Here is an 11,539-nt window from a genome sequence, read left to right as displayed (position 1 = left end):
GTGCTGTGGTGTTCGCGCTGTCCTGGGCTATTCGGATATTTTTAGAAATATCTGCGTCGAATCGACGGAGTGCCATCAGGCGAAGGCGTCTTCGACATCTGGGAGCATTGCTGGATCTTGTTACAGTATGTACAATAAGAAATTAATGCAAATAACGCTTGTGAGTGAGCAGCTGGTAGCTTCCAGAGCCGGCGTGTGAAAATGATTGTGTGTGTGTGTGTTTGAAAGTGCTTCTAACTGTACATTTGTGATATCGTGTAATATAGAAACAATTTGCTTGTCTCGTTGGATTTGCTGATTTATTGACTGGAGTAGTATCCTAACCTGGCTAACCTAGCTGAAAGCATAAGCTAACGTTTAGCCTTTGTTACTCGCCTCGTTCCGTTTGGAATAAACGTGCAGCTCATGCGTTTTTGAAGCGGTTTTCTTTGTACCAGGTTCAGATTTGATGACTTAAATAAATGCACTGCATTGTGTGTGCTATCAATGTGTTGGTTTGGGAGGATAAAAGCCTGACCTTTCCATGTTTTTCTTTCCAGCAGACGGGTCATCCTACAAATTATTGCCCATTGGACCACAACATGTACCCCAATTTTTTTTGTTATCCCTTGTATAATAAATCTCTTCATACCAATATCCGTTCCAGTCGTTCATATGATGTTGATGTGATAATCATGCTCACAAACCTTTTGTCCTTAATTTCTTTTATTAGGCTCACATTACAGACTGGTAAGGCAGCTTATTTTCAGAAATAACAGCTTAAAGTGTCTGCTGTAAAGTGTGTGGTGCAAATATGGACAATAAACAGTATGAATATAAACGGGCAACAGTGCAATCATCAAGAACGAGATGACCGGAGCAGGAACAGCGGAGGGCGCATCGGAGGTGCTGATGGGCTCAGTGATGTTCTGGGGGAACAAGACATGACATTATAGCATGTACTTTCATCCATTGTAAAAAATTTAAAAAAGGTGTTTCAGAATGCGGTAGTGGTGGCTGTGTGTACAATAGGTGCATGGCGCATCAACTCACCGTAAAGTTTGTCTATCATGCGCTCAAACAGAGCTAAAAAGCGCTCCGTTTTCTGCTCGTGGCGCTTCTGCTCCTTCAGGCTCTCCTGTATCAGGTAATCCATTATGGGATTGGACTTCCTACTTCTTTTTGGGGATGGGGATGACTTTAGAAACAGATCTTCGTTTTCGGCGCTAAACCTGATCAGGCTCTTTGTTTGTGCTTGAGTCCCTGTGAATCAGTCACGTATATGAATACTTGTGATAATAGGTAGCGAAATGACACTCAAAAGGAACTTCTCTATGGTTAACCAACTACATTGCTTGTAAATACTCGTGTTACAATTTAAAAAACGACAACTCTTTCGCAGCACCTTCACATGCATTGACCGATTACTCCATGTAAAATAGCAACTTTTCCCATGTGCGTTTATAGCAGAAAACAACTACACATTGCCACCACTTTAAACTCACACAATACACCAGTTATCACAACCTAAAACGATTAAAACAGTTAAATTATGGCAAAAAAAATAGAAGAACTTACATTTGTGTGGTGCTCTTTGCTGCTTCTGCCATTTTTAAAAAGACTCGCGATCTCCCGGTAGTCGCGTTGTATTCTGGGAAATATATCATACCCCTTCAAACGGAGTCTGCCTGGCCGAAGCCCTCCGTTTGAAGGGCTACAACGGAGGGGTAGGGTTAAGGGGAAGGGCTTTGGAAGAGTATTGGGACAACACTACCTCTACACGTGAACGCGCAAAACGGAGGGGAAGGGGTAAGGGGTAGGGCCAAGGGGTGAATTGGGATTGGGCCTAAATGAGCTACTTTTTACTTTTATTGAATAGATTTTTACACCAGCACTTTAACTTTTACTTAAGTAAAATTTAATCAAGGTAACAGTCTGTTGTCTCATTTTTGAGGGAGCTGGGCGTAAGTGGACAGAGTGTGAGGAAAATGGTGAAGGAAGTGTCAGATGAGGCAGTAAAGTCCAGTCAGTGGATTTGGATTAGAAGAAGCAATGGCAGCTGGGGGCCCAGCAGGGGGAGCACTTAGGGTAAACAGACTTTTGGAAGAAGCAAAGAAGAAATTCAGGAAATTTAAGTGGAGGGTTTGGCCTATGTGATCCTTTTGAAATCAGGCGGCCATTTTGGGTGAGTTGGCTTTGAGTGAGTTGTATGGCTTAGTTTTTGCTGGCATTTTTGCTGATTATAGGACTGTTTAGGTGAGTTTGTCTGCTGAATCTGCTAGTGAGTCTTGTCCTGCTTCCACCTCTGGCACCCTCTATGCTTTGATTACCCCCTACCCGAACCAGGGTTTGCATCCCCACCCCGCTGTGACTGGTGTGCAGTTGGTGACAGGCTGGGGTAGCTTGTGGCTGTAAAAGTGATCACTCTCTAGCCTCCTGGAGGTGTCGTGGGCCCAACTAGATGAAACACTGATGAAAGGAGGTTCCCACCTGATGACCCCAATGACATGTTGGTCAGCACTGCTCACTGGTATATATAGGGAGTACAGGGAATTAGTCACTGAGTCTGGTCCTTTTTTCTTTTTTTTTCTTTTTTTCTTTAGCACAAGTTTCTTGTGTTTACCTTGAATCTTGAGTAGATTTTTTTGGTACTCTTTCCACCCCGGGTGTAAACTGCCCGACCCGCCCACATAAAGACCCCCCCCCACACACACAACATGCAGGTTACACACTTTAACCTGCGTGTGAACACTGCTGGAGCACATTCAGATTTGTTTTCTCTCCGTGAGGCAGATGAAATATTCACGTTTGGTTCCCTCAGTTATTCTGAAGCTGTTTTTTCCTATTTTCAACGGTTACTGAAAGAAACTGTAACTGGGTGATAAAGATAAGAGAAAATGAACCGCTGGTGGGAGGAGGCAGTCATTACCGCCATCTCAGAAGAAGGAAAAGGTCAATTAGCTTGTGGTAAAAATAAGTTTCTGAGCTCTGTGGAATTTAAGAAGAGACTTAACAGAAAGGTTTAATATCAGAAAGACAAACAGAGAACATCATCGGGTCCATAACCTGGAACACGGAGGGTGCCGCGCTACTGACATTTGGTGCTATTAATGCAACATTAAGATAGAATTAATCACAGTCTGGGAAATTCTTGCATCCTTTCCTTCTTCCTGCACCAGGAAGAGTTTTCCAGTTTCCTTATTGAGCCAAACAGCTGACGGATGAGACAGATAAAGGAATAAAAATGGCAACTGGTGAACACATAGACATGATCCGACAAAGCGTTTCCCTCAGAAAGAGGAAAACATTTAATTTTTTACATCGATTTACAGAAGAAGCAGTTCATCCAAAGTTTGCTTTGTGAAATATTAAAAATATAAATAAATATTAAAGATGTGAGCGAAAATGGACACAAAATGGCTTCCAGCTGTGATCCTGATGCTTTTAGCTGGATTCGGGTTTTTAGGTTTTCAACAGATGTTTCGATTGAAAGGTTCATTTTAGGGCTGGGCAACGATTAAAATGTTTAATCTAATTAATCACATGATTTCCCTGATTAACCACAATTAATCGCAAAATCCCAAAATGAATCCAAAAGTAGTGTATAGCCTTTAGCATTTAGCTTTATTTTAAATGTGCTGCCATATGAATGAAAGTGCCATAACATTTGTTGTGCAAACACACTTTTAACATCAGCATCTTTCTGTAGTTTTTATGTAGAAGCCTCGCTCCACTGTCTGTTTCCTTGAATGACTTGCTGCTATCAGTTGTGTGTTTTGCCTTTAAGTGATATTTTAGACTGGAACTACGACGCTGAGAAGACAATTCAACTTGGCAGAGTTTACAGATGACTTTGGTTCTGTCGACTCCGCCGTCTGGAAGAACTTTAACATGAAAATGGCCGAGAAAAAGTTCCGTACCCTTCTCCATGTTTGGTGGATCCGCCGATTACTTTCTTTTCCTGTTCCACAGCAGACAGCAACAGACTTTTACAGAATAAAAGCCTGTGAGCAAAAGACTTTTACAGAATAAAAGCCTGTGAGCAACAGACTTTTACAAAATAAAAACCTGTGAGCGACAGACTTTTACAATAATTAAATAAATAATAAAACAGGGGTGGTCCGTGGCGTAGTGGGTTGAGCAGGCGCCCCATGTACAGAGGCTATAGTCCTCGCTGCAGCTGGCCCCGGTTCGAGTCCCACATTGGATGGCCCTGTGCTGCGTGTTGTTCCCCCTCTCTCTGCCCTGTCTCTCTGAACTTTCCTATCCATTAAAGGCACAAAAGCCCCCCCCAAAAAATGTAATGTAATTTTTTTAATATAAAATATATATATATATATATATATATATAAAAACGTGAGATTTAACACAAGCGTCTGGATTCCGTCAGATCAGAACATTATCCTGTAAGTCTGGAAGGGAGTACATCTCTACTGGGAAGAAATAAACAGCGTTTAGTCTGAGAAACACATTCTTTTGGATTTTAAAGTGTTCAATTTGGGGTTTCGAAGGTTTAACAGCTGAGGCCAAAAGCAAAGCTGTAACAGTGTCTCTGACAATTTGGTAGTATTTTGAGGGAGAAAAAAATGGCAGCAGCCATTTCTGTACTTAGAGATAAAAGCAGAAAAGAGAAGTAGGCTGCTTCATCAGTCCATCCATTTTCTATACCCGCTTAAAGGAGAAGTTCGGTTGTTTTAAACCTTATTTCTGGCATAAAATACGTTCATCTACTCATCGATAACAGTTTGGTGAAAGTCGGCGTCCTTCGGAAGATATTTAGATCACTGGAGATCGGCGTATATCCATATAACGGGAGAGAACAAGAAAGAGACAATACAGCCTCTAAATAAGGCATTGTCTGTCTTTATTTCACCAATACTTTAAGACCAATGAATGAATAAACGCGTACTATTGCTCTGTTAGCTCAGAGCTGCCGTGTTGCTGTTATCCGGGGTTATCGGGGGGCTTATAGGAAGCTTTCTACACACACGTCTACTGGGATGATGTCATCAACACGCGCCGCTGCAGCACAGCTCCTGGAAGTCCTCCTCCTGCAAAACAATTAGAATTTTTTTATTTATTTTTTTTGCGAATGTTAAGGTAAGTGCACAAAGAGTAAAATCTTTTCAGGTCAACAACTCACCGTGAACACACAGGAGCTCTACTGTCCTCCCCTCGCCTCTCTGACTGTAAAACACATCAGAAACAAGAACGGTGACGTCAGCGTTTGGCTTTTTCTTTCATTTATTTATTCAGAACAACAGAAAACTATTCAAACAATCTGTTTCCTGCAGTAAAAATGATTTAATGAAACACAAATCTAAATGCGTTGCTAGCTGTGGGCACGTCTGCAGAGAAAATGTTAAGTTGGCATCACCTGTTGGTTCATTCGGGCCCTGAGAAGCGTTTGTCTGCACAGGCCCCAACTTCTAATGTCAGAATAGTTTGTGCTCACATCTCAGTCCATTTAGAATCCTCAGAACCAAACAAACACGTCTAATAATAAATAAATAATGCATTGGGGGGTCTAATTCTGTGAGGCATCAGGTTTCAGCACAGCATCAGATCTTTTCCATGCAGCAGCAACATTCAGGTATTCCCTGTAAAAAGCATCATCTTCCTCCTTTTTTCCTTCCTCCATCTTGGCCAATTTGAGCCAAACTAAACAAATTCTAACCAGGCATCATGGTCAGAGACAACAGAAGCGCATTTCACATAAGATGGTGTTCCTGTTTTAGTTTAAGGACGTTATATTTGAGCTGATATCTCTGGCTTCCTTTTGTTCAAAGACCAACCGAGCGCCACCAGAACAGGGGCGTCCCTGTCCCAGCTGATCAGAGAGCATCTCCCTGTATGCTTCACCGTCCCCTCTGAGTCTGACTGGTGGTTTCCTTCTATGTAGCTTATTGTTAGCTTTGACGTTAGCTGTAATGTTATAGCCTCATATGCAAGTCGCTTTGGATAAAAACGTCCGCTAAATGCATGAAAAAGATCATTTCAAAATAGGGCTGGGCAACGATTAAAATGTTTAATCTAATTAATAACATGATTTCCCTAATTAATCACATTTGTACACAAAATCCAAAAATGAATCCAAAAGTAGCGTATAGCTTTTAGCATTTAGCTTTATTTTAAATGTGCTGCCATATGAATGAAAGTGCCATAACATTTGTTGTGCAAACACACTTTTAACATCAGCATCTTTCTGTAGTTTTTATGTAGAAGCCTCGCTCCACTGTCTGTTTCCTTGAATGACTTGCTGCTATCAGTTGTGTGTTTTGCCTTTAAGTGATATTTTAGACTGGAACTACTACGCTGAGAAGACAATTCAACTTGGCTGTTGCAGGAGTTTTTCTTAAAATTTATTTTGAAATACGTGCTTTTATGTTGAAACAAGTAAAACAGGAAGTAGCGCCAGTTAGCTCCGTTAGCTTCACACCTGTAGCGGTGATGTTACCTGCTCGTTTATCTTTATTTTATTCCTCCATGCTTCGTGGTGTTTGCTGTAACTGTGTGAATGTGATGCAGAGGAGAAGTGGAAGTTAAAGAATCCTAGTTCTGACCGTGAAGATTGACTCTGCCGTTGGTTCAGAAGCAGCTAAAGTGGCCAGAATTACTTTGATTATTTATTGGTACCAGCGACAATGCTAAGCATGCTATTTCTTTAATGATTACAACAACTAATGTTGTCTTTTACTTTGTTTACATGAACATTTAGTTCTACGGTGTTGATGTGGCGTTAATAAACATTTGTGAAAATCAACGGGCGGCATATTGGCAGAGTTTACAGATGACTTTGGTTCTGTCGACTCCGCCGTCTGGAAGAACTTTAACATGAAAATGGCCGAGTAAAAGTTCCGTACCCTTCTCCAGGTTTGGTGGATCCGCCGATTACTTTCTTTTCCTGTTCCACAGCAGACAGCAGCAGACTTTTACAAAATAAAAGCCTGTGAGCAGCAGACTTTTACAAAATAAAAGCCTGTGAGCAACAAACTTTTACAATAATAAAATAAATAATAATAAAACCTGCGTTAATGCGCGATAAAATATTTATCGGCGTTAAATAATTAACACATTATAACGATTTAACTCGCCCAGCCCCATTTCAAAGTTCAAGAAGTTCAATATCAGTCAGTTCAAAAGGAAAAATATAATAAATAATAATGAACAACTCCAAAGGACTGAATGAATTAAAGTTCAGTATTGACACTAGAAAAGGTTTTCGGGTCAGTTTCTCAATGACAGGAAACCAGGAAGCTTTCACATGTTTAAGATCACATTTTTGTTTCTTACATCTAACCGACAACGACACGTATAGAGCTCACATCTAAATCTAAATATTAAATATAAATTTAAACAAGCATATTGAAAACATTTAGATTTAACATTTAAATTATGTTTGAGCTTTTTAAATGTGAGAAAAGTGAGATAAATATTTAAGACGTTACTTCAAGGTTGGTTCAGACCCAAACTGTCTCAGATAAAAGGATAAAAAGGATGCATTTACTTATCTAACTACAGAATAATCCCAGGTTTTACCCAAAATGGAACTTCAGGGTTGGTTCAGACCCAAACTGTCTCAGATAAAAGGATAAAAAGGACGCATTTACTTATCTAACTACAGAATAATCCCAGGTTTTACCCAAAATGGAACTTCAGGGTTGGTTCAGACCCAAACTGTCTCAGATAAAAGGATAAAAAGGATGCATTTACTTATCTAACTACAGAATAATCCCAGGTGTTACCCATAAAGACTCTTCACTTCGGAATATCTTCACTGGGACGCGGACTAAAGGATTTCTGCTTTGCCTTAGCACTACTTTATTTCCCTGCCATGGCCACGTCACCCTTCGGGTTTCCTGTTAGGAGAGGAACGAGCGGAACCCAAAGCGTGCAGAGACCTCACCGAGCGCGTGCGCCTCCTCGTTGCAGTTGATCTCCCGCAGCGTCTCCACGGCCACGTGCACGGCTCTCGCCTCGGTGAAGGTTGACACCATCACGTCCACGATCTCCACCCGAAGTTTCCCCTCCACCGTGCAGCGGCGGACGCGCGGTTCCTCCGCGCGGTGCACGAGCTCGTGGCAGAACAAGTCAAAGTTGTGCTTGGACAGTGTCTCCAGCGCGTTCAGCAGCGCTACCTTTATGTTGGGGGGAGGCATTCCTCCTGAGGAAAAACGATCTTTATTCTCACCCTCGCCTCCAAAAGAGGAAGAACAGCCAAGTTCAAGGCGCGCGCCGGGAGGCCGCGTTCAGAAACAGGAAGCGCAGCAGAGTACACATCTGGAACAGAACTCCTCCTTTTCCACGTCCGTGATGTGAATGGACTTCTTTAGAATGTGGAACTGAACACGATCCAATGCACCAGAGCAAAGGAAACCTTCAACTGGTGTCGGACAAGAAGAGCTCTGCAAATCAGCTGTTGGAAGCAGCACGAGACGCGGAAGTTGTAGGATAAACAGTTTAGATTAAATTAGACCCCAAAAAGCCACAGAAACAACATCTGGGTCATTATAAATGCGTAAGATTAAGACAGCTTGTGCATGTAAAAGTCTGATCTGTCTGTTTCTGCCTTTGCAATTTAGTCTTTTGATTTATTGTAATTTATTTCTTGATTCATTGTTTGATTGTTGGTTTTTGTGTTGTTTTTATTCTTTATTGTTTTTGTTTTTCTCTCTCATTAATCCATTTGTTGTTTTATCCTGATAAGATACATTTAATTTTGTTTATTTACCTCAATGGTGATGTTCCCGATAAGCCCTCCCAGGGTTTCTAACCTCTGATTCATTGCAGCTTATCATTTATTATCTATTGTATATATATATATATTTATATATATATATATATTTATTTATTTTATTCTATTTCTTTCTTTTATGTGATATACTCTTGTTTGTAATGTTTTATTAAAGTGAACACATAACAGCCTCTGATTTAACACAATATTAAACTAATCCTGATTGAACTTTACACCAAACATTTACACACCGCGACCCCGGGAGAATTCATTTCTCTTCACTCACTCTTATCCGTAAAGGTGAAAGCGGTCCACAGATCATTCTATCTTTCACAGCCGTCATCCTGCTTCAAGTCAACAACAAACAATCACTCGTTCAGATAGAAAAGAGAAGATTTGTTATTAGGCAGGCGGCTGTATTCCTCAAACTGAGGCCATTTGCTGTCTATCTGCTCACAAAAAGGACACAAATGCCCCAAAAAACATTTAAAATAACCAGGGCTGGGCGAGTTAACTCGTTATTATCGCGTTAACTTGTTAATTATTTAACGCCGATCAATATTTTATCGCGCGTTAACGCAGGTTTTGTTATTGTAAAAGTCTGTTGCTTTCTCAGGTCCGTATGCAGTCCCGAGAAGTCCGGTCGCGGCAGGTGATGAGTTAACAATTACTGATACGCGCGGCATATCAGTAATTGTAAGGATTCCTTACTTATGATGTACAGTAGCCTACACATTAAGGGTTGTTATAATATGTTTGAATGAAAACACCAATGAACACAGTATTTCATCGGTCAAAATGATTTTGGAGAAACAGTGTATAATGAGCAGATAGACCACACATGTGAAAACATTAATACAACTTCTTCAGGGGATAACTTATTCATAGCTATGAGCTATCACCTGCCCAATAAACATATTAACAATAGTCAGTCTTAACAACAGCAATTAATTCATTTAGCCTCGTTTGCCTTTTGCTGAATGAAAAGAATCTCGTTTTTATTAAGTAATCTTGCCCTCGAAAAATAGCAAGGATGTCTGGGTAATATCGTTGCCAAAGATTCTAAAGCCCACCTACATTTCCCTCCACTATTTAAGCTTGGGCTCTGACTACGTCTTAAAATGTCTCTTGGCATATTTAGTACCCCGTCAAGTCTACGCTACGCTATTGAGTGAATATCATCTTGTTAGTATGGCTAAGGACACACGTACAGTCAAATACATATGTGATGAGTGATGAGTGAAACATGAACATGGCTGAGTGGGTAGGCCTGTGAGAGCCCAAAGACCTTACGGTGCAGGCCCGTAGGCAGGGGGTGTTCTACAAAGTCTAAAAAGATGCATGTGGAGGCATTACAAAAATGTATATATTGAATTCGTATTCTTCATCGAAAATTTATACATTCTTTGAATACAATACTGCCTGAAACAGTTATCTACAGTCTCCGTTTCTTACTTTGAAATCCTCTCAAAAACACAGGAAATGCCATTTCAGAGGGTTGAATTTTCAAAATTTTACGGGGGGGCATACCCCCCCCCCCCCCCCCCCCCCACCGACCCCCCTACAACAAAGTCTCAAAAATATACAAAAAGAACCCCCCCAAGCAAAATCCTGGCTACAGGCCCCACCAAACATGGAGAAGGGTACGGAACTTTTACATTTTCATTCAAGTTAGACATCACCGCTACAGGTGCTCCTCGGTCTCTGTGTGAAGCTCACGGAGCTAACCGGCGCCACTTCCTGTTTTACTGGTTTCAACATAAAAGCATGTATTTCAAAATAAGTTTTTAAAAAAACTCCTGCATTTACAGCCAAGTTGAATTGTCTTCTCAGCGTAGTAGTTCCAGTCTAAAATATCACTTAAAGGCAAAACACACAACTGATAGCAGCAAGTCATTCAAGGAAACAGACAGTGGAGCGAGGCTTCTACATAAAAACTACAGAAAGATGCTGATGTTAAAAGTGTGTTTGCACAACAAATGTTATGGCACTTTCATTCATATGGCAGCACATTTAAAATACAGCTAAATGGAGAAGCTGCCTTCAGTTTTTATGGATCATGCAAACTCCCAGATAGGTCTGAGGCATCGCTTTGTCTTTTGAATCAAACCCAAAGACTTTCCCGTTTATCGCTGAGTTGAATTACCGACTGAATTGAATTGATGGACTTTGGTTAATAGCTTTCACTGCACTGTAGCTCTCAGAAGAGGTCGTAAATGTTCTTTTTAAGGCTTTTATGTTCGATTTAAAGCACTTTGCTACACAAATACATTTGCTTTGCCTCTCTGCCCTTTTTAACCAAATTTAGCCCAATTTTGTGACATTATTGTGGTCATTAACTCGTGTTTCCCTGTTCCAACAGGTATCCTTTGAATGGTGTTACAGTGGGTTTTTTCTGCTCTTTTCTGTCTTCTCAGACCCCAGCTGGTGGAGGCGGATGGCCACCCTTCCTGGTTCTGGTTCTGCCAGAGGTTTCTTCCTGTTCAAAGGGAGTCGTTTCTCTCCACAGTCGCCTCAGGCACGCTCAGCACGGGAGATTGGACTGAAGACAAGTTTCGGTGCAATCTGTTGGTTTCCTTAGCTGGGAAATTGTTTTTTAATTGGCTCTATATGAACGAATTGGATTATTTTGTAAATAATTATGATTACAATAAATTGAATTCCAATTGGCTTGAATTGGACTTTATTATTTAAGTGCCTTGAGGTGACATTTGTCGTATTTGGCGCTATTTAAATAAAAATTAATTGAATTGAATTGAATTTTAGCTCCACAAACCATTAAGTTCTTCAAAGTCTTTTAAACCAAAACGCTCAGCAAGTGTTTAA

General features: G+C 40.7%; 1 protein-coding gene across 1 annotated transcript; it reads right to left on the bottom strand.

Annotated features, from left to right (window-relative positions):
- Positions 1-4,826: 4,826 nt before the first annotated feature.
- caspa (caspase a) lies at positions 4,827-8,340 on the bottom strand. Its single transcript, XM_075466341.1, has 3 exons — positions 7,886-8,340; positions 5,123-5,166; positions 4,827-5,030 (listed from the first exon to the last, which is right to left on the bottom strand). Exons 1-2 carry the CDS (start codon positions 8,136-8,138, stop codon positions 5,141-5,143), a joined length of 279 nt encoding a protein of 92 aa, XP_075322456.1. The 5' UTR covers positions 8,139-8,340; the 3' UTR covers positions 4,827-5,030; positions 5,123-5,140.
- Between the last annotated feature and the right edge of the window lie 3,199 nt (positions 8,341-11,539).

Source organism: Odontesthes bonariensis, chromosome 5 (genome assembly GCF_027942865.1).
Source record: "Odontesthes bonariensis isolate fOdoBon6 chromosome 5, fOdoBon6.hap1, whole genome shotgun sequence".
NCBI classification, from domain to species: Eukaryota; Metazoa; Chordata; class Actinopteri; order Atheriniformes; family Atherinopsidae; genus Odontesthes; species Odontesthes bonariensis.
This window is presented reverse-complemented; position numbering and strand designations above follow the sequence as displayed.

Bases quoted from the DNA above. Each gene is read 5' to 3' on its own strand.
- caspa (XM_075466341.1), bottom strand. From the start codon at position 8,138: ATGCCTCCCCCCAACATAAAGGTAGCGCTGCTGAACGCGCTGGAGACA. The intron at 5,167-7,885 runs GTGAGGTCTCTG...TGTGTTTTACAG, and splicing joins CGAGGAGGCGCACGCGCTCG to TCAGAGAGGCGAGGGGAGGA.